This window comes from Rhinolophus sinicus, chromosome 16 (assembly GCF_057876585.1).
Source record: "Rhinolophus sinicus isolate RSI-liver-muscle chromosome 16, RSI-T2T, whole genome shotgun sequence".
NCBI classification, from domain to species: Eukaryota; Metazoa; Chordata; class Mammalia; order Chiroptera; family Rhinolophidae; genus Rhinolophus; species Rhinolophus sinicus.
Window position 1 is genome coordinate 104,280,576 of NC_142516.1, and position 23,477 is coordinate 104,304,052.

Genomic DNA, 23,477 nt, shown 5'->3' on the forward strand with positions numbered 1-23,477 from the left:
ATTTAAAAAGTCTTTGTTCAGAAGCAATAACATTCTTCCCTAAGATGTGCAGGGTCTGAAAGAGAGAGTTGAGAATCTGCTGCCTTGCTTCGTAATATAGGGAAGGCTTTTTCAAGGACTTCCTCAAATACCTGCTGAAGATGAATCTGGCAAACATTTTCTTTGGAGAATTTCTGCCCCTAAATAATCCTTAAACAAGTACGCTACAGAGAATAGACTTATTTAAACTAAACCATTTAAAATTCTAGTCAGAAATACTATCAAATCCTATGACAAGAACATAATTCGTATTTGATAAAACTATTTCAACTGTTAATGAAAATGCAGTCTTTCCCTGTAGTAGAAATGCTCTACATGATAAAACAATGATGTCTTTTGGAAATTTTTCAGCTGAACTAGAGAAATGGATAGTTTGGCTTATTCAGATGTGTTCCATTCATCAGCTTTGAATTAGTGTCTTCTTGAGGAGGAGCATATCTTAAAACTTTTGTTTTCCTTACCTCGGTATTTGTTTAAATGTTACATGAAAATATGTTTTTAAAATATTGATAATTAGAAGAAATCATTTCTTCAGTAATAACCTTGCATTTCATCATATTATAAATTGAAACTTTAAAGGTTTAGTTAGAAGTTTAAGTAATCTGTTTTGGGATTCAGTCTTAATAATGAAAAGGGAGATTTTTTGTTTATGTATTTATTTTTACAGACAGCTTATTTCACGATTCCAGCAATATCTGGAAATAACATTAATCATATGCTTCAGGTATTTTTACCCTACAAGCTAAAGATTCCTGAGATTCCCTTCCCCCAGCAGGAAGCTTGGAGCAGCAAATGGAACCAGCGGAAGGAACCCAGCCACAGCAGGCAGCCTGGCCTGAGACTCCCCATCGCTGCCCAGAAACAGCAGGGCTGTGGAGGGACACCAGTAGGGAGACTCCTCACCATTACCTCCCTTTTTACCTTCCCCTTCCTCCGCCCCACCCCAGCTAAGAGGCACCTCGCAGCCTGGTCTGAGGATAATGTGTAGGTTCATTTATCCACCCCCACAATCAAGATACTGAATAGTTCCATCATATAAGCAACTACACCCACATCCCTCCAGCTCCCCCATAACCTGTCCCTAACCCCCTGGCCCTATTCACATCCCCTCTATTTCTAAAATTTTGTTATTTCAAAATGGATTCAAAATGGAATCAAACAGGCTTAATCATTTAGGATGATTTTTTTCTCATTCAGCGTAATAATTCTCTGGAGATTCATTTAAGCTATTGCATGTATCAGTGGTTCATACCTTTTTATTGATGACTAATATCTCATAGCATGAATGTACTATAGTTTTCTTTAAACATACACGTACTGAAGAATATCTAATTGGATTGAAATTTTTTAACCACTGGGTCTTCAGAGTTCTTTATGTATTCAGTGTACGCCTACTAGTCTTTTGTTGAATACACGGTTTGCAAATAATTTCTTCTAGTACCTTTGTTTTACATCCTCTTCACATCGTCTTTCTCATAGCAGAAGTTTTTAATTTTAATGAGGTCAGTTTATCAATTTTTCCTTTTATGGATAATGCTTTTGGTGTCACATCTGAAAACTCTAGATTTTCATTATGGTTTTTAAAAAACAGTTTTATAGCTTCACTTTTTATATTTTAGTCCATGATCTATTTTCAGTTTATTTTTGTACAAGGTTTGAGATTTAAATCAAGGTTGTTTTTTGTTGTTGCTTTTTGCCCATGGATAGTCAGTTGTTCCAGCATCAACCTATCCTTTTTCCATTAATTTGCTTTTGCACTTTGTTAAAAAGGGAACAAAGAATAGGTGGAACAAATAGATGTAGGATTTAAATTAACCATATAAATAATTGCATTAAATGTAACTGGTATAAGCACCTCAATTAAAAGGCAGAGGTTGTCAGACTGGGGAAAAAAAGCAAGATCCAACTCTGTGCTATCTATAATAAACCAATTTTAAGCATAAAGATATAAATATGTTAAAAGTAAATGCATGAATCAGAAAATTAGGTGCCTAGATGGAACTGTGGATAATTGTAAAGTTTGTATTGTGGTGATTAGGTGGTTAATAACAGTTAACCAAAGAGGATATTGAAAGAGTCATAGCTGATTGGTGATGAGGGTAATGAATTCATGTTAATATGACCATGTTAATATTTGAGATGTTTGCCATATATACATGTAGACATCTGAGGTATCTAGTTGGAAGTGATGGATCTGTAACTTGAAAGAGTAGTCGTGGTCAGAAATGTAGATTTAGGAGTAATATAGATATAATTAAAGCCATGATAGTGGCTCAACCAGCATATATATTGGCAAAGGATCCGGAGGAATGGCAATATTAAAGAATTAAATTAATGGGAAAGAACTATCAAAAAGGTCAAGGCATGCCCCAGATTTTCTATTCTAGTTTCTATTTGCAAGGTAAAATGGTCTTATCATGATTTGGCTTAGGATAGTGCAAAAACATTTCCTGTAATGTAGGCCCAATAATATTCCTTAAAATACTGAGAAAACAATAGCAACTCCTGTCTTCCGCTTCTTCTATTGTTAATATTTCTACCAGCACTGGAGACCTTGTACTTACTTGGATAATCAGAATCTCTTTTAGGAACATCTTGACTTAATAGTTTTTTTTTTTTGTTTGTTTGTTTTTTTTTTCCTTTTTCTGTTTTTTTTTTTTTCTTAGGATTTTTTTTTTTAATTTTATTAAATTTATTGGGGTGACAATTGTTAGTAAAATTACATAGATTTCAGGTGTACAATTCTGTATTACATCATCTATAAATCCCATTGTGTGTTCATCACCCAGAGTCAGTTCTCCTTTCATCACCATATATTTGACCCCCTTACCCTTATCTCCCACCCCCCACCCCCTACCCCCCTTACCCTCTGGTAACCACTAAACTATTGTCTGTGTCTATGAGTTTTCAAAGCCTTGTGATCAGAGAATATGCTTGGTATGATTTCAATCTTCTTAAATTTGTTGAGACTGATTTTATGCCCCAATATATGGTCTATCCTTGAGAATGTTCCGTGTACACTAGAAAAGAAGGTATAGTCTAATGTTTTAGGATGAAGTGCTCTATAAATGTCAATGATGTCCATTTCATCTAATGTGTCATTTAGGGCTACTATTTCGTTATTTATTTTCTGTTTGGATGATCTATCCATAGGGGTCAATGGTGTATTTAAGTCCCCTAGTATAATTGTGTTTTGGTCAATTTCTCCCTTTAGTTCTGTTAGTAGTTGCTTGGTGTATTTCGGTGCTCCCTGATTAGGGGCATAAATATTGATGATTGTTATGTCTTCTTGTTGTACAGTCCCCTTCACCATTATGAAATGTCCATCTTTGTCTCTTGTTATCTTTTTCACCTTGAAGTCTGTTTCATCTGATATCATTATGGCTACACCTGATTTTCTCTGGGTACCATTTGCTTGGAGTGTCAATTTCCACCCTTTCACTTTGAGTCTATGCTTGTCCTTGTAGCTGAGATGTGTCTCTTGGAGACAGCATATGGTTGGCTTTAGTTTTTTGATCCAATCTGTTACTCTGTGCCTTTTTATTGGTGAGTTCAGTCCATTTACATTTCAGGTGATTATTGATATGTGAGGATTTCCTGTCATTCTATCTTTAGTTTTCTGGTAAGGCTGTGTCTCCATTGTTTCTTTGCCTTTTTGTTGTTGTCTGTTATTTCTATGTGGTGGTCTTCTATGATGTTTCCTTCTGTTTCTTCTTTTATTTCAGTATACATTTCAGTTCTGGATTTTTTTTGAGTGGTTACCCTTAAGTTTATGTAAAAGAAAGTTTGGTATTTAGAGTATTCCATTTTCTTCAGCACACTTACTTTCTCCATTCCCATATTCCGGTTCAGGCCTTTACTCTCCCCCTTTTTGAGTTTTGGTTGCCACAGATTGTCCCTGTTGATGGTAGTCGAATAGCCTCCTTTAGTATTTCTTGTAGTGCAGGTCGTGTATTAGAAAATTCCCTCAGCTTCTGTATGTCTGGAAAGGTCCTGATTCCTCCTTCATATTTAAAGGATATCTTTGCTGGATATATTATTCTTGGCTCATGCTTTCTCTCTTTCAATAGTTTGAATATTTGGTTCCACTCCCTCCTGGCTTGTAGAGTTTCTGCTGAAAAATCTGATGATAATCTAATGGGCTTTCCTTTGTAAGTTACCGTCTTCTTTTCCCTGGCTGCCTTGAGGATTCTTTCTTTGTCGTTGATTTTAGACAGCTTCAATACAATGTGTCTTGGAGAAGGCCTGTTGGGATTGAGGTAACTAGGTGTTCTATTTGCTTCTTCGATTCGAGGGTCCAGTTCTGTCCACAAGTTTGGGAAGTTCTCATCGACTATTTGTTTGAATATATTCTCTGTTCCCTTCTCTCTTTCTTCTCCTTCTGGTATGCCCATTATTCTTATATTGCTCTTTCTGATGGAGTCAGAAAGTTCTTGTAGAGTTCTTTCATTTCTTTTAATTCTCAAGTCTCTTTCTTCTTCCATCTGTGTCATTTTCAGGTTTCTATCTTCGATGTCACTGATTCTTTCCTCCATCTGGTCAACTCTACTACCTAAGCTGGTTATTTCATTCTTAATTTCTTCTATTGAGTTCTTAATCTCCAGAAATTCTATTTGGTTCTTTTTTAAAATTTCAATCTCTTTTGTAAAATGCTCATGCTGTTCTTTGATTGAGTTTCTGAGTTCATTTAACTGCCTATCTGTGTTTTCTTGTATCTCGTTGAGTTTTTTCAGAACTGCAATCTTGAGTTCTCTGTCACTTAAGTCACATATTTCTGTATCTTTAAGTGCCTTTTCTGGAGATTTTTCACTTTCTTTCTGAGCTATCTTGTTGCCTTGGTTATTCATGGCGATTACTGGTTTACTATTTCTCTTCCTAGACATCTACAGGAGTGACTTCTGCAACAAGTCGATAGGAAGAGGTCTTTCTTTTGTTCAGCAGTTCTGTTTACTCCTGCAGGGATCCGCCCAGATAGGTGGGGCCAGGGGCGGGGTGAGCTGTGAGAGGTGGCCCAGAGCAATGGCTGCGACCACCACCACAGCCGGTCCTGCTTCCACAGCTCCCTCCCCTTTGCTGGAACTAGTTGGGCTGTGAATTTGTTTCTGCCGTCCACAGTTCTCAAAACAGCAAATTTTCTGTTGCTTTGATCTGACACTGCTACTGTTTCGCTTCTAGCACCGGGCAGGTGGGGGTGGGGTGAGCTCTGGGAGGGGAGGGAGGGGGCGGCTAGTCTCAGTGCCTAAGGCTCCGTTCTCTGCTCGGCAGTGAGGGCTTAAACCACCGTTTTCAGCCTTCTTCCCTCAGTCTTTTCTCCGAGGTCTCTGCCGTGAGCGTTGGGTTCAGCCGTGTTATATGCTGTCCCCTCAGCCCTGTGGGCCACAAGCGGAGCCCTAGCAGTCCGAGGTCTTCCCTCTCTCGCAGCTGCGGTAGTTCCGGGAAGCAGCGAGCTCGGAACACTGAGCTGGGTCAGCGTCCTGCGCCCGCGCGGCTCCGTCTCGGCACTTCTCCCTCTCCTTCTCCCCCCGCTCGCGCGAATCTCCCACCTGTAGGTGATTTCAGTCGGTAGTGGGCCTCTTCGTCTTGCCTGTCTGCTGTGCAGGGAGTCGTTTGTGGAGTTTTTGTTGTTCAATTCTTTGTAAATTCCGGGGGAGCTTTACAGAGGCTCACCTCACGCCGCCATTTTTCGACTTAATAGTTTTTAAGTCCTTTACTGTCTGGAGAAGTTCATGTTTGCTTTAGAAATGTATGTTAATTATGAAAGATGTGGCGGAGACTTACAGCTTCTACTCTTTCTGTCCATATTACTTATTCGGTGGGATTTATACTAATCTTGCTGGCTTCACAAAATTAGGTGGCAAAACAGAGTGAAGCATTGTCCAAAGAGTGATTATGCTACAGTTAATTTACGTAGTTTCATAATGGCATGAGATAGCTTGCCTGAGTCCAAGAGAAAATTGCTGTCTGCGTCCTGGATGGAAATAATGCTACAGAGATGAATAATAAATTTTTGAAAGTTAATATTCCATTAAATCTTTAATTTACAGTTTTAAAAAAATCAGTTGCTGTATTAGTAATCTATTTCTGTGTAAGAAGTTACCCCAAAACTTAGCAACTTGAAACAGCTAACGTTTATTATCTCGCCCCATTTCTGTGGGTCAGGATTCTGGGAGTGGCTTAGCTACATGGTTTTGGCTCTGGTTCTCTCAGGAGAGATCCTCAGGTTGTCAATCAAGGGTGTAGTCAGTTTAAGGCATTACTGGAATTGGAGAATCTGCTTCCAGGTTCACTCATGTGGGTGTTGGCAGCCCTCACTTCTTCACTGGCTCTTGTTGGCCAGAGGCTTCATTTGTTTGCCACGTGAACCTCTCCGTAGGCTGCTCACTCCATGGCAGCTACTTTCCCCAGAGCAAGAGATCCTAGAGAGAGAAAGTGCCTAAGGCGGAAACTGCAGGTTTTTTATAAGCTAATCTCAGAAGTGACATGCCATCACTTTTGCTGTATGCCATGACCACACAGACCAACCCTGGTATAATGCAGGAGGGTGTAAATACCCAGTGGCAGGGATTATTGCAGTTATCTTGGAGGCCACCTGCCACAGTATATATTTAGTGTCAATTGGAGAGAGAATTATATCATCAGTTTTCTTCTTTGTGCTTTGCTGTATTTAATTTAACCCATGATATGGCTATGTCATATAACATTCGAGAAAAACTTATTGAGTGTCCATTATATGGGAGGCACTGGGATTTTAAGAACTCTCTAAGGCCTACCTGGACTCTTATTCAGCTGCTTAAAATTCTTCATTGAATTCATCTCTTGCTATTTCCTTGCTATGCAATCTGTGTTTTAGCTTTATGGAACTGATTATTTCTGTCTTAAGAGTTTATGTCCCAGGGGTGGTTCTGAGCATTTCGCACTTATTTCATTGTCAGAACAAGCCTATGAGGATTACAAGTGAGTTGTGTTCTCCAGCTTATTTCACTTAAAGTAACTTCATTTTTAGGACTCAACTCAGACTTAACCTCTTCCAGGAAGTTTTCCCTAATTTGGGTTAGGTACCCGTCTCTTATTTCTGTGGCACCCTGTGCAACTTACCACTCTGTACTGCGATTTTTAAATTCTTTCATTGTAGCATGGGGGTTAAAAAACAAGGGCTCTGAAGCCAAAAAGCTTGGGATCAAATCCTGGATCCACCACTTACTTACTAACTGTGACTTTGGGCAATGTATTCTTTGCTTACCTTTCTTCACTTTTAAATTGACATTTAAAAAATAGTACTTTCCTCCTAGAGTTTATTGTGAGAATGAAGTATAAAGTGCTTGCTGCCCAGCTTGGCACTCAATAATGCTACCAGTAAACTATTTGAGGACAGAACTGATTGATGGTTATGTGCCATGTGCGTACCAAACCTCTGTGTAAATTATTTTATTCTCACAACAGCCCTATATGGGTAGGTACAGTCTTCTTAGCATTTCTAGTGCTTGTCACAGAATGTGAGTATTTGTTGAATGGATGAGTGAATGAAAAATAGATGGAAATTGTGGGGTGTGGAGCAATTTGTAGGAGAATACAGCAACATGGAAACACAGTTAAAAGAATGACAATAAGCAAGAAGTTTTAAGGAGAAAATGAGCAAATGGACATGACTTATAAGTAGTGTAGTAGCTAACACCACACATTCTAGAAACAGGTAGACTTGGGTTTGAATCCCTGCTCAACCATTTATTAGCCGTATCATATGGGATAAATTTCTTATGCGCTTCAGGGTCTTTATCTGTAAAGTGGGGATAATAGTATCTATATTATAGACTTATTATAAGGATTAAATGAAAATAATGTATGTAAAATATATAGCCTAGAAACTGGCATACAGTAGATGCTCAATAAGCATTAACTAGTACTGTTATTAAATTGAAAGAATCATGAAGACAGAATTTTGATAGTGAAGGAAATAAAATAGGATTATGAAGTATGTGGTATTGACTTTGAATCATTAATCATAGTTATCAAGACCAGGCATGATAGCAGGATCACAGTTGTGTATAGTACAGTACCCTTGCTAATCAACACGCAGTTTTTGCTGTGGTCTGATGTAAAGTGAAAAATTAGTTCTCATAAACTAAAGTTAATGAAATGTTTCTAATATTCTGTCTTCTTACTCTGTCATCACTTTTGCCCAAATGCTGGGAAAATGAGAACCAAAAGTCTTCTGGTTATTGCCCATGTTATGATTTATGGAATTTCTGAATTTCACAATAAAGGCTGTACTTTTTACATCTGACTGACGTCAAAGTTTCCTGGCTTATTAGTATTCTCAAAAATAAAATTTGGGAACTGGTTGAAAAGATCCCAACTGGTTGAAACCTAAAAGAAATGCAATTGTGCAATTACAGTATTGCTATTTAAGAAAGGATAGTGAGTCACTTTTTAAAAATTCGTATCAGAATTAGAAAAATGCAGTTACCCATTCTTAAGGCGGTAGTGGAGGAGGAGATATCTGTGTATACATACATTCATGTATATACCGGGGATGCCAAAAAAAATGTATACACATTTTAAGAAAGAAAACTATTAAAATTGTAATAATATATATCAATAACAAAAGATGAACACAAGTCATGATTGACCTCAGCAATTACAAGAGGTGCTCAAAGTGGTTACCATCAGCGTCCAGACACTTCTAATTACGACAAACTACTGCTTGAACAATGCTGACCAAAGTGTCCACTTGTATACGTTTTTTTGGCACCCCCAGTACACACACACACACACACACACACACACACACACACACATATGTGTGGGAGAAGTGGCAGGGGTAGAGTGGGTGGAAGCTAGAGAATGGTAGAACTGCATTAGAATCTGCTGAGAAGCTTTTCTAAAATGTAGGTACTGTGTTTTCCTGAAAATAAGACTATATCTTATACTAAGATTTGCTCCAAAAGATGCATTAGGGCTTATGTTCAGGGGAGGTCATCCTGAAAAATCATGCCGGGGCTTATTTTCTAGTTAGGTCTTACTGTCAGGGAAACAAGTTATTCTCCTTTCCTGGGCATATCAATACCTTGGGGGTTGAGGAGAAACCTGGCATGTGTGTTTAATAAAGCCCTCTATCTGAATTACAAGTTATGTTAGAAGGTAGGAATTCACCTTATAAAATGTAATTGAAAAGTAAAGTCACATGTTCTAGAAAATATTAACTGGTTTGTGTGTTTTTTTGAGTCCTGGAACAGAAGTAGTTAGAATTTGGGAGACAACTTGAACTATATTCTGTTTGGCAAAGAGGAGGGAAGCAAGAAATGAGGAAGACATCTTTCTTCTATGTACAATTTTGCCTAGGTTGGGGCCCTGTTAATTTTCGTTTTCTTATGGACCAATAGCTAATGCATATTTCTTTTTATCTCTTCAGATATTTGTTATTCAGATGTATACACTGATGGGAACATGACCTAAAGTTTAATTTTTTGGTTAAAATTTAGTATTTTGGCTTTATATATATGAAGACTGAGCTAAGGCATCCTACTTTTCCTTTCTTCCACTGCAGCAAAGAATTCAGGATCAAAGACCAGACTCAATATTAATTCTGATTTGGTTTAGCTAACAACCATCATTTTAAAATGTAATTGTACTCATAGGTATAGGTTTCTTTATAAGGGGAAAAAAGAATTTTTCAGACTTGCTTAACTTTTCATTTTTAAAAAATTTTAATGTCATTTAAAAAATTAAAGGAGCTTAAAAAGAAAGTTCAACAGATAATTATCAGAGAAAGCAAACTTATTTTAAACTCTCTTTATTTGCAAGAAAATTATGCCCCATATTGTAATACGTACAGGTTACTTATTAAAAAGTGAAGATGAAAAAAAGAATCCTGTAGGCATCCTAAGCATGACCTGTGTGCCATTGATAGTCTAGGCTTGAAACTAATCATTAGTTTCTGAACTAAACAACACTTAAAGACATACCACACAGTTTAACAATGCTTGTTTGCACAGATTTTAGTATAATAGTTTAACCGTCAATTTTATTATTTTATAGTTTGTAGATTTTTTTCATTGAAATTAAATACAAAAATCAACTTGCCATGGCTATATGATGTGCTGAAACTAAGGTGCCAGAAGAACCTTCTGTTACTTTTACATGTCAACTCACTATTGCACCCATATCTGGCCAACGTTGATTTTAAGACTCCAGGGCAAGAATGGTCAAGGGCTTTCCAAAGCTACAGCAGGTATAGAAATAGTAATGTACATATCAACAAAAACTGGTATCTGGGATCCTAGGCCCAGCTAATAAGCTACTCAGATCTCGTTCAGTTTCAGAATTTAAGGATTAGGAAATGCTGGAAACTCTTGAGTAGGTCCACCTAGAAGTAGAAGCAGTAAAGCCCAAGACTAGTGAAATTCTTCAGTAGTGTTGGCTTCAGTTTGTAAGTTTGGTTTTTAAAAACTATATGATGTTTAATCATTAAACAATTGTCATAAAACTTTGGCACTGTGTATAGGTTAAACCTGCCATAATACTGACTGTCATGGAATAATATAGCATTGGTAAAGAGAGGGTACTAGTTAGATTCCCATAGGCAAAAATCTGTTGATTTTGATTTTCTGGTATAGAGGCCCTCGTTAAGAGGCAGAAAAACGACTTTGTGATCATTTAAACATGGGATATGTTTTTGTTTTTGCTTTCGTTTTACTTTACAAATCCTAGTCATCAGCATTATTAATAGATAATTTGGTGATTCTCACAGAAGCAGGGCATGCATGTTTATTCTCACCTTTGAATTCCAATCTACCCTTCTTGTGCTTTTCTGTTTAGTCATAACCCTCTCTTCCTTCCAAATTTGGCAAAACATCCTTGAACTTTCATCATATTCAGATGTGGCAGCTTCCTTTCATGAACTTTCATACCCTATTCCTCTTTTAATGTCTGTTTCTCATACTATATTAGTTCCCTTTATAGTATTACTTCCTCCTATGATACGAATTTTTACTCATTTTGCAAATATTCATTGTAGATATTCTTATTTCATCCATTTGATTAGAGTAAGATCTTTTTTTTTTTGGATTAGGAAGAGTAAGTTTCCCACAGAAATTGTGGTAAATTTCACATATAATGCCTCTTCAACAAGGTTTTGTCATGACTGTTAGAAAGGCGCAAGCCCTCCTTGGATATACTTGCTGTGGCCATTGAAGATAGTACTGGTACAAGTGGAGTTCTGACTCCTGTAATCCTTCATTCACAAAAGTGGCTGTCTTGCATGAATTTTGTTATCTCACCTGGTGCCACCTACCCAAAGCAAGTATGTCAAACATCCTTAAGCAAACCGTGACCCAGTTTTACAAATCTTGGCTAATTTTGAGTTAGGAGTTCCTTTCTTTAGATATATTTTAAAATTAATACAGTATACAAAACATATTCTATGAATTACAGTGTTAAAAAACTTTTAAAAAGACCCAATATCACATAAAGTTTTGAGTTCTTTAAAATGTCTGCTTTTAGTTTATAATTTAGCAAAGAGATCACTGTTTTGAGAGACTTTTTAAAAATTGCTTTAAAATGGTCACTTTTAATGGAAATCTACTTAGAATTTGGTGCCTGTTTTGCTTAATTTCTAAAGTGTAACTAGTTTGTTTTGCAAACATTGTTCAATCTGGTTATATAAATTGTCTAGCACAGTCAGAAGACTCATAGTTCATCATTATATTTTTATATTTAAATACATATCAATAATTATTACTATAATCAGTAATTAATTATAATCTATAATTTATTTATAAGTATATGTAATTATAACTTGTAAATTATATTAATAATTTATAATTAATGACTTATTAATATAAATCACATATTAAATATGTAATATGTTATGTATTTATTATACCAGGTGATTACCCTGGAGGGGGAAATAATATTTTTATATAAGCTCTCATTATTTGGTAAATTATGTAATTATGTTAAATATTATAGAAGTTGGAGATAGTCATCTCTGATTAAGTATGGCTTTGTGTTGTTTTCTTCTAGAAGAATTATTGTCAAGAACATTTGGTTCTATTAAATAGTATGTAATACCATGATTAGCTTTGATAAAATTAATTTATTTACTTGTTTAATTGCTGCTGCTTATTATGCTAAGGAACTAATGAAAATTATAGTATAGGTATAGTAGGTCAGAGCACAGACTGTGGGTCCTCACTATCTAGGTTCAAATCCCTGTTTTGCCACCTATAAGCCTCATTTTCCCCATTTGTTAAGGGGAGACAGTATGCTACATCATAGGGTTTTTGTGAAAATTAAATGCACACACATAATAACCACCTACTACATAGTAGCTATTTTTATTAACAGATGTTAATATAGATTTTTTTTTCAGTAAATCCTTTGGCTAAAGATGAAAATAATAAATTAATAAACTGTTTGTAATTAAAATGTCATAAATATTCTAATACTTAACTAGTTCTAGGAAGCTACTCTGTTTATTTTATATTTTAAAAAACAGCTTAAGGGGCGGCTAGATGGCTCAGTTGGTTAGAGCGCAGTGCTCATAACACCAAGTTTGCTGGTTCGATTCCCACATGGGCCAGTGAGCTGCGTCCTCCACAACTAGAGTGAAAACAATGGCTTGGCTTCAAGCTGATGGGTCCTGGAAAAACACACTCTTCCCCAATATTCCCCAATTAAAAAAAAAAAGCTTAAAAGAGTTTTGGTTTTTACATTTATAAATCTCGAATGTTATTATCCCACACTCAGAAAATATTTTTAGTATATAATACAGTAGTCAAACAATTTACTAAAATAGCTAAATCTTCTGATCCATAAAATGAATAATGATAACATTAAGTCACTGATTTATTTTGAGGATAAAATGAGATAATACCTTTGGAAAAAACCTTTGTAAACTGAAGGTGCTTTAATTCTTGTCTAAGCAAACCATGAAATAGATGCATCATTCTATTTTGCCAAGCATATGTTAAATTAACTAACTTTCATTGTCAATTTAATGTTCAGTGCCCAAAAAGTAAATTTCATATCAAGGTCATGCAAATATGAGTGAATGTCTCCTTAAATTTTGAATCCTGGCACCTCTCTTGCTTTACATTAGACTTGGGCCTGTTTTATCCTACTTGTAGACGTTTTTGTCTTGGTAGAATATGGGCTCAAAGACATTTTTGCTGCTAAAATAAAAATAACCCAAAGTATATTTGTAATTTCATCTTTTCAGTTCTGCTTACTGTGAAGTTAAAGACAAGTATATAGTAAGAGTTTTCTTTTATTAATTTCACAGATTAATAATTAATTCCTGAGTTATATGCTACATTTCCAAAGTTGTTTGCTGTCATTGGACCTGCTACCACACCTGTCTGGCATATGCTTCACACATGTTGAAGCCAGGAAGTTGGAAATTGATAGAAAATTGTGTTACTTGTAACAGAGCTAAGGCAATATGGAAATTGTGAGCTCTGTCACCTGGAAAACATTCCTAAAAGCAGTACAGCAAATCATTTACTTATTCAGCAAATATCTTTGGAACCCCAATTCTGTGTTAGGAGTATAATAGGGAATAAGGTATAGTTGAACTAGCTATCTCTATATTAGCAATTTGTGACAAGAAAACATCTATTCTAAAATATAATTTGTATTGTAATTAGTGTCCCATTTCTGTTAGCATACTCAAACTTTTTACCATGGACTTGAAGATTCTGCATAATCAGGCATCTCTCTACCTTTTTCTACTGCACCACTTTAGTACCAGAAGTTTCTTTTTCCTAAAAGAATACCACTTTCGTAGCACACACTCTCATCTTTTGGGACATCTCTGACCCCTGTTCCTCTCAAAGCACAGCCTCCTCCTCACCATCCAGTGTGATTGGAAGATATCGGAGAGTTTTGAGTAGGAGGAGCATATGGGGAGCAGCTTATTAGCTCTGTTGAGGAGGGATGGGAGGCAGCAAGAGCAGAAGTATGGAAACCCATTGGTAGGCTGCTTTTGTAGTAGTACAGATGAGATAATAATGGCTTAGACTCTAGTAATCTTAGAGGTGATGAGAAGAAGGTAGACTTGTATATATTTTGAAGTTAGAATCAACATGACTTTCGTGGATTGGGTAGTGGAGTGTGAGGGAAAGAATAATTAAAGATGACTCCTTTTATGCTTTGGGCAACTAGATATAAGGAGTGATAATGATATGGGGAAAACCGGAGGGGGGCAGGAGATTTTTGGTGGTAGAGATGATTAAAGTTTTTTTTACATACAGACATCAAGTGAACATGTTGAGTACGGTGGAAAAGGACAGATACTTCAGAAGTGACCTTTCAAATCTGTCAGTGTCTGACAATTGGAGGATTGTTTACCTTTATGTCCCTACTTCTCAACATAGGGCCTGTTAGAGAATAGACATACAACAAATATTGGTGGGTGGATGGGTGGGTGGCTGGGTGGCTGGATAACTACGCATACACTTATACGTTTGAACAAATACATTGTTCCTTGTATAAAGGCATTTATATGTATAAGTAAGAATAACAACCATAATAATATCAAATATATAGCACTTACTCTGTGCCAGGCGCCATTCTAAATGCTTAACATATATTAACTCACTTAATTCTCACAGTGCTAGGATTTAAGTTATTGTCATAAGTATCTGCACATAACAAGGTTAGGCAACTTGTCCAGGGTCATGCATCCATTGTGTTAATCTGAAACACAAGCAGCTAATCCATATAAGGGTTAAGCCATATCTGAAGAGAAAGTAAAATGCCTGATTAATAGCATACATAAATCCTATTAAAGACTCAGGTTTATTTGCATATCTTTGTGAGTCTCAGGTTCTCCTAAAATGCCTTTCTTTGAGAGTAAAATGGGATTAGTCTATTCTTTCTGAATATATGTGGATTTATACCTATATTTCAGTTAAATAAAGGTATTCAATTCATCAATGGCTAGAAAACAAAACATTGAGTAGACATACATGCCTTAGCTGGTATTGTTGTTAGCATTACTTTACTCAAATGAAAGCCATTACTTAGATTGCCCTTCAGAGCGCCCCTACTGAATGTAGAAAAGAATGACTTGACAAAAGAAATTACATTATGGAGATTGCAGAATAAACCAGTATTGTTTATTTTTTTTAAAAAAAAGATTTAGTTTAACTTAGTTTATTGTGGTTTTAGTCATGTAGAAATTTTCAATTTCTAAGTAATCACAGTGGTTCACCTTTTTCTTTATGACTTCTGGGTTTGGGTCAAACCTCCGATGTCCTTCCTTATCAAAAAATTATAAAGATATATCTTGTATCTACTTTCAATTTTGTTTTTAATATAAGTAATTGGTTTTCTGTATAGTGGTGTGAAAGTATAATTATCTGTTTTTCAAATTTCTAGCTAACTTTTCCAGTACTTTTTATTTTTACAAAATCTATTTATGTTTGCAATATTTTATATTTTTACTTCTGTTGTACCACTTCTCAGTTTTTGATACAAATCCAGCATTTTGGCAACCTGTTTTCTTGTCCTTCTTTGTTCAAGCATTAAAAGAGTAGAATATGTATGCTCCTCTTCCTTTTTATGGACTTGCAAATAGTCAACTCCAGAAAATTACAAGATTTGAATCAATGTTTTTAATAGTTCTTACTGCTGGTCTTACTTTTTTGTAAATGGTATTTTTAAAATTATACTTTTAAACTTTTTACTTGGTGTGTAGAAAAATACAATATTTCGTACTGATTTCATAGCAGTAACTTTGCTAACCTCTGGTATTCTAATAATTTCTCTGTAGATCCTTTTGAGTTTTCTTTATTGACAATCAAATCATCTGTGAATAATGGTATTTTTATTGTTTCTTTCTTTCCAATCCTTTGATCTTTCCTGTCTTTCCCATGTCTTACTGGGCTTTCTGGAACCTCAACTACAATGCTGAACAGAAAGCGTGATAATGAGCATCTTTCTCTTGTCTCTGAGATTTTAAAGGGAAAGCTTTTAATATTTCACTGTTACATATAATGTTTGCTGTTGGTGTTTTGTTTGTAGATGCCATTTATCAAATAGGAAGTACCCTTCTGTTCCTGGTTTACTAAGAGTTTTCTTTCTTTATTTATTTAAATTACATATGGGTTTTAAGATGAAAACTTTTTCTGCATTGACTTTGATAAGACTTTTCACCTTAGTGAGGTGAATTACATTATAGATTTCCTAATGTTGAATCAATTTTGCGACCTGGGTAAACTCAAGTTGGTAATGATATATTCTCTTTTTAACACTGCTGATTTGGGTTGCTAATGTTTCTTTTTTAGGATTTCTATTATCTCTGTTCATGAGTGAGAATGGGCTATAATATACCTTTCTGTAATGTCCTTGACATGTTTTAGTATCAATATGCGAACCTCATGAAATGAGATGGAGAATGTTTCTACTTTTTTCATTCTCGGAAGAGTTTGAGTAAAAGTGGAATTAATCTGTTCCTTGAATGTTTGTAGAAATCACTAGTAAAACCAAAGGTGCTTGATGTTTTCTTTGTGGGAAGATTTTAATTACTGATTCAAATGATTTAATAGTGTATAGGACTATTGAGGTTAGTTCTTTTTTATTGTTTTGTTAATTTATATTTTTGAGGAATTTTCCACTTGATCTAAAATTTCCAATTTATTGGTATAAAATTATTTATAGTAGTTCCCTATTATCTTTCTAATCTTTCTGATGATGATCCCATTTTTTGTTTCTAATACTGTTTATCTGTCTGTTTTTCCCAGTCAATCTGACTGGGGGTTTCTTTAATTTTATTAGTTTTTTCAAGAAACCAATTATTAGTTTTGTTGATCAAATTGTATGTTATCTTTTTTTTAGTTTCATTAAATTTTGCTTTTATTTTTATTATTTACTTCTTTCTACCTGTTTTGGGTCTTTTCTGTCTTTTTCCCTAACTTTAAATTTTTAATACCGTGTTTCCCCAAAAATAAGACCTAGCCGGAACATCAGCTCTCATGCGTCTTTTGGAGCAAAAATTAATATAAGACCCGGTATTATATTATATGATATGATATATTATACTATACTATACTATACTAACATTACATTACATTACATTACATTACATTACATTACATTACATTATATTATATTATATTATATATTATGTTATATTATATTAAATTAAGACCCGGTCTTATATTATAGTAAAATAAGACCAGGTCTTATATTAATTTTTGCTGCAAAAGACACATTAAAACTGATTGTCTGGCTAGGTCTTATTTTCGGGGAAATACAGTATAAGCATTTACATATACATTTTCCTAATCCTTTATTTGTGTATAGTACAAAAATTGACAATTGGAATTTTTAAAGTGGAAAAAAAGATCTAATTTTAATTTCTAAATTGCTACTGTCAGTTGTGACTAAATTTATAGCACTCACCATGTCAATATGATTTTATTATGTACATAGGAAAATCATACTTACCAATGTTGTTTTAATGTCATCTTGTTTCATATAGGATTCACCTTTATTTGATCTTATTAAACAAGCAAAGGATCGAGAAGGACCAACTGATCACCTTGAACCTGCTTGTACTCTCAACCTTCCTCTCCAGAATAATCACACTGCAGCAGACATGTAAGTAGAATACATGTTGTTATTCATTCAACCTGCAAATTGATTTTGAGCATAGCATAATGCGACGTACACTATCAGAAGCTGTAGAGAATAGAATTTAGAATAAGACATTGTTCCTGCTTTCAAGAAGCAGGAATATAAGATACGTGACCCAAGTAAAGGTCATTACAGTGGTACAAGGTGCTACTGAAAACACTTAGGTTTGGTTTAATGAAGGCAGTTTTCATGGCAGAAATGGCAATTTAGATAGGCCTGAAAGGTGGAACAGAATTTCAACATGGAACCTGGAGAGGAGGGAGGAGATAGAAAACTGTTTCAAGAGTCAGAAATGGCATGAATCCCAAAGCATAGCAGCCAGGAAAGTAGGAAACATTTTGGGGGGAATTTACATCAGTGCACTTGGAGTGAAGAGTAGAATCGGCATAGTGAGTGAGTAGTGTGGGATATGAGACTAAAACAGTCGCTCACGGTATGATAATGATGACGGAAGAAGAAAGCAGTAGCTGACATTTAACGAGGCTTCTCTGTGTGCTGAATGAACAGTTGCCTGAGTACTTCAGATACTTTTTTTTTTCCATTTACTCTTCTGTAACAGCCCTATAAGGTAATAGATACTGCTATCAGCTTCAATTATCTATAAAATAGGAAACAGAGAAATAAGGTAACTTGCCAGAAGTAAACAGAAATCATACTGAAGCAATCTGACGCCAACACTCAAGCTCTTAAAGATTCCAGCTACACTGCCTTCCGTTGAAATGTGCCTAATGTGATGTTTCTGTTTAGTTCTATGTAGGAGTAACATTACAGTGTGCTGTGATTCATGCAGGGACTGTTTTTCAGAGATATCGTTTCCATGCTAACTTGTACCCGAAGTATTTCTAGTATATGGAGCCTCTGCCTTCATATATAAGTTTGTTTGCTGGGTAATATCATAAAATAAGTCAAGCGTTATCTTTTTCTTTAATTCAATAAGCAGTTGTCTGCTAAGTGCCAGGAAGTCTTCTAGGCAGCAGGAATACAAAGGTGAATAAGATGGGTTATGTCCTTGCCCTCACAGAGCTTACATTCTGGAGGAAGGACATAGATGGTGAACAAGGAAACTAATATGTAAGGTGATTTTAGAGTATAGTAAGTTCTATAATAATCAGAGTGATGTGAAAGAGAAACAGAGAGAGTGATAGAATGTTTGGGGAAGCTTTTGCTGATGAAGTGACCTTTGACCTGAGACCTGAAGACCAAGAAGGTGCTAGCCGGGCAAAAACCCGCACGGTAGACCTTCACGGTGTGCACTCCAGGCAGAGCCAGGAGCAAGTGCAGTGGCCTGGAGCAGATCGAACTCAGCTGGTCTGAGCAACAGAAAGAAATCCCAGTGTGGTTGGGGTCAAGTGCACACGAGGAGAACTGTGCAAGATGAGGTTGCAGAGGCAAACTGGGACGAGACCTTGTAAGTTCCCATAGGCCATAGGAAGGAGTTTGTACTTTAGAAGGACAATGGGAAAGCATTTTTAAGCAGGGGTGCAGCTTGCTATAATTTGTCATTGAAAGGGCCACATTCTGGCTGCTATTTAAAGTAGAGGTGGAGTAGGGGGAGGGAAAAGAACAGGGTGAGGAAGAAAGTATAAAAACTAGTTAGAAGATGATTTCAGTAGTCCAAGTGAGAGATATAGGCAACTTGGTCTAAGATAGGTAAGTAGAGATAGAAAGAAATAGAAAGTTCTCGGAAGTATTTTAGAAGATTTACTAGGACTTGGTTTTTCTTTGTGTTAGAAGAACTAGGAAAAGAGAGAAATTACAAATAACTCCTAGGTTTTGACTTAAGGAACTAGATGTAATATAGAACCATTTATTGAGATGGGAAAAATAGGGGGAAGAAGTCAAGAGCTCCACTTTGATATTCAAGTAGTGAAATCCAGTAGGTAATTGAATATTTGCATCTACAACTCAAATGAAACTAACTTCTACCCAAGTTAAGTCAGTCTGCAATATTTTTGCTTAATGAATTGAAGGGAAATCCAAGGTTGACAGTAGACTAGACGCTGGGACTTATGAAATCATTATGATGGCAATTCCGTTTTCCTAGTATACTGGTTATAATATACTACGTGCAGTAGAAACATCCGTAGTAAGGTACAAATCCTACTTCCTGCTCAGAATTATTTGTCAGATAGTAAAACAAAATTAGAAAATGGGCCTGGATTATCCTGTAAAATAAAGGGCAACACAGCAATAGCATGTCAAAAATTGAGAGATAGTATTTACTAATATCTCTGCCTCAATTTATGTCTGACATATTTAATGTACAGGTGTAAATCTGCCTTGATAATGTTATCTACAGTATTAATTCATGGGATTCTGTACTAAATAGTTTAGATAGGTGTATGTATGTGTGTGTAACTTAAGTCATATATATGAACCATAGTTATCAATGTAACATTTTTAAGAGGAGAAAGAAATATGACAATACTATCTTGGTATCAATAACTTTTTCTTTTAAGCTGGAGTCATTTTATGATCTCAATCCCACTACAATTATTAAAATTGAATATATATACTGTATAATTTTCAATAAGGCAGTAATTCCCAGGAAGAGCCATTTATTAACTTTCTAAAGTTAGAAATGATAATGAGAGCTTAGTTTTTCTATTAAGCTACCTTTTCTAGCTTTTATTTAAATAGCCTGCTCAACTAATTTGGTATAGAATAACAGATTAAATAATAGATGTGTTTGGATGTATGTGTATAGCCGTGTGTGTGTGTGTGTGTGTGTGTGTGAGAGAGAGAGAGAGAGAGAGAGAGAGAGAGAGAGAGAGAGAGAGAGAGAGAAAGATTTTTAGCAAACTTCATATAAAGACTTTTCCTTTTAATATATCTAGGTACCTGTCTCCTGTAAAATCCCCAAAGAAAAAAGGTTCAACTCCACGTGTAAATTCTACTGCAAATGCGGAGGCACAAGCAACCTCAGCCTTCCAGACTCAGAAGCCATTGAAATCTACCTCCCTTTCACTCTTTTACAAAAAAGGTTAGTAGATGATTACTTTCTAGAGCATGGACTCTGAAACCAGGCTGACTGGGTTCAAATCATGGTTCTTCCGCTTCCTAGGTATGACCTTGGGCGAGTCTACTTTATATCTCTATGCCTCAGTTTCCTCATATCTAAAATGGAAATGATAATAATAATCTATCTTACAGGGTTTTTGAAATAATTAAATGAATTAATACATAAAATGCTTACAACAGCACCTAGCACATGACTAATTCCCTTTGTTTCTCTAGTATACCGACTAGCATATCTTCGATTAAATACCCTGTGTGAGCGCCTTCTGTCTGACCACCCAGAACTAGAACACATCATCTGGACCCTTTTCCAGCACACACTGCAAAATGAGTATGAACTTATGAGAGACAGGCATTTGGACCAGGTAAGACAAGAAGGTACTTCACCTTCTCCTACTTGTTTGTTCACATGTCCTGATTTCTTCAGAAAAGGTTAAATTCAAATAAGAAGCTAGATCAGTTTAGTAGACTTAATATGTTTATTTGCTACCTTTCATATTTTTTCTGTAATTCTTATAATTTAGAGCTTGAGCGTATTTCAGTAACTTTACTTGCTTAATAACATGAAAGATCTTATTTGTAAAAAATCAGTGAAGAAATTGTTTATCATAGGTTTTTCTGTGTTGTGGTAACCTAGATTTCATTTTAGTGTGGAAAAAAGCAGGAGACTTAAGAACCAATTGAACTAAAACAGTGCCCATTGAATGAATGAGTGAATGAGTGAGTGAATGAATGAATGAACAATCGAAGAACGAGTTAATTTACAGAGAACAATCTCATACCTTCCTTTTTCTTCTCCGTAAACAGAATACTAAGAATTTTTTTGGTAACATCTTTATTGAGATATAATTCATATGCCATACAAATTAGCAATTTAAAGTGTACAATCCAGTGGTTTTTATTATATTCAGAGTTGTGCAACCATCACCAGAGTCCATTTTAAAACTATTTTATCTTGCCAAAAAAGAAACACCATACCCTTTAGCACTCTCCCCCCATTCCTCATCGTCTCCAGCCCCAGGCAACACTAATCTCCTTCCTGTTTCTACAGATTTACCTAATCTAGGTATTTCATATAAATGGAATCATAATATGTTATCTTTTGTGTCTGGCTTCTTTCACTTAGTATAATGATTTCATTGTTCCTGTGTGGATATACTACCTCATATTTATCTTTTCACCTATTGATGTACATTTGGTTTCCACTTCTTGCCTATTATGAGTAGTTACTATGAAAATTCGTGCACAAGTTTTGTGTGGACATATGTTTTCATTTTTCTTGGGTATTTACCTTAGGAGTGGCATTTCTGGGTCATATGTAACTATGTTTAACCTTTTGAGGAATGGCTAGATTTTTTTCCGACATAGCTACATCAGTTCCTACCAGCAATATATGAGGTTCCAGTTTCTCCACATCCTCACTAACTTGTTATTTGCCTTTTTTCGATATAGGCATCCTAGTGGGTATGAAGTGGTATCTCTTTGATTTGCATTTCCCTCATGGCTAATGATATTGATTGAGAATCTTTTCATGTACTTTTTGGTCATTTGTATATATCTTCAGCGGGAAAATATCCTTTGCCTATTTTTAAATTGAGTTGTATTTGTATTATTGAGTTGTGAGGGTTCTTTATGTAGTCTATATATACGTACAGTCCCTTATTAGATATATGATCTGTAAATCATATATCTCCCAGTCTCTGAGTTGTCTTTTCACTTTCTTGAAGGTGTCCTATGAAGCCCAGAAGTTTTTAGTTTTGTTGCTGTTCAATTTATATATTTTTCTTTTGTTACTGGTGCTTTTGGTGTCGTATCTAAGAAACCATTGCCAAACCAGAGGTTTGGAAGATTTATCCATGTTTTCCTTTAAGAGTCTTACACTTTTCACTCTTACATTTAGATTCTGATCCATTTTTAGTTAATTTTTGTATATGGCATGAGATAGGAGTCCAACTTCATTCATTTGTATGTGGATACTAGTTGTTCCAACGTCATTTCTTGAAAAGTCTGTCTTTCCCTATTGACAATTGTCAAAAAGCAATTTACTGTAAATATGTAAATGTTTATTTCTGGTCTCTTCTATTTTATTGATCCATATGTCTCTTCTTATGCCAGTACCACACTCTATCTTGGTTACTGTAGCTTTGTAGTAAGTTTTGAAATAGGGAAGTGTGAGTACTCCAATTATGCTCTTTTTCACGATTGGTTTGACTATTCTGAAACTCGCGTCTCCATATGAATTTTAGGATTGGCTTGTTAATTTCTACAAAGAAACCATCTGTAATTCTGATAGGGATTATACTGAATCATAGATCAGTTTGAGGAGTATTGTCAGAACAACATTAAGTCTTCCAATCCATGAACATATGATGTCTTTCACTTTATTAAAGTCTCCTTTAATTTCTTTGAACAATTTTTTTTAGTTTTTAGAGAAGTCTTACACTTGTTTTGTTCAATTTATACCTAGATTTTATTCTTTTTAACACTATTGTAAATTGAATTGTTTCCTCAATTTTTTTCAGATTGTTCATTACAAGTGTATTGAAATACAATTGATTTTTGTATATTGATCTTATATCCTGCAACCTTGCTGAAGTCGTTTATCAGTTCTGATAGTTTTTAGTGGGTTCATTAAGATTTTCTATATAAAAGATTATGTCTTCTGAGAATAGATACAGTATTACTTCTTTCTTTTCAATGTAGATGACTTTTATTTTATCTATGTGCCAAATTTCCCTGGGCAGAATCATCCACTACAATGGTGAATGGAAGTGGTGAGA

At 35.3% G+C, this 23,477-nt stretch overlaps 1 protein-coding gene across 3 annotated transcripts in view; it reads left to right on the plus strand.

Moving 5' to 3' along the window:
• The window catches only part of RB1 (RB transcriptional corepressor 1), a 157,110-nt gene that overhangs the window by 122,932 nt on the left and 10,701 nt on the right, over window positions 1–23,477 (plus strand). For all 3 annotated transcript variants that reach the window (XM_074329955.2, XM_019748050.3, XM_019748051.3), the window contains 3 exons: window positions 17,525–17,643; window positions 20,517–20,662; window positions 20,917–21,062. In XM_074329955.2, coding sequence (XP_074186056.2) covers window positions 17,525–17,643; window positions 20,517–20,662; window positions 20,917–21,062 — 411 coding nt within the window. The remainder of the gene's footprint in view (window positions 1–17,524; window positions 17,644–20,516; window positions 20,663–20,916; window positions 21,063–23,477) is intronic.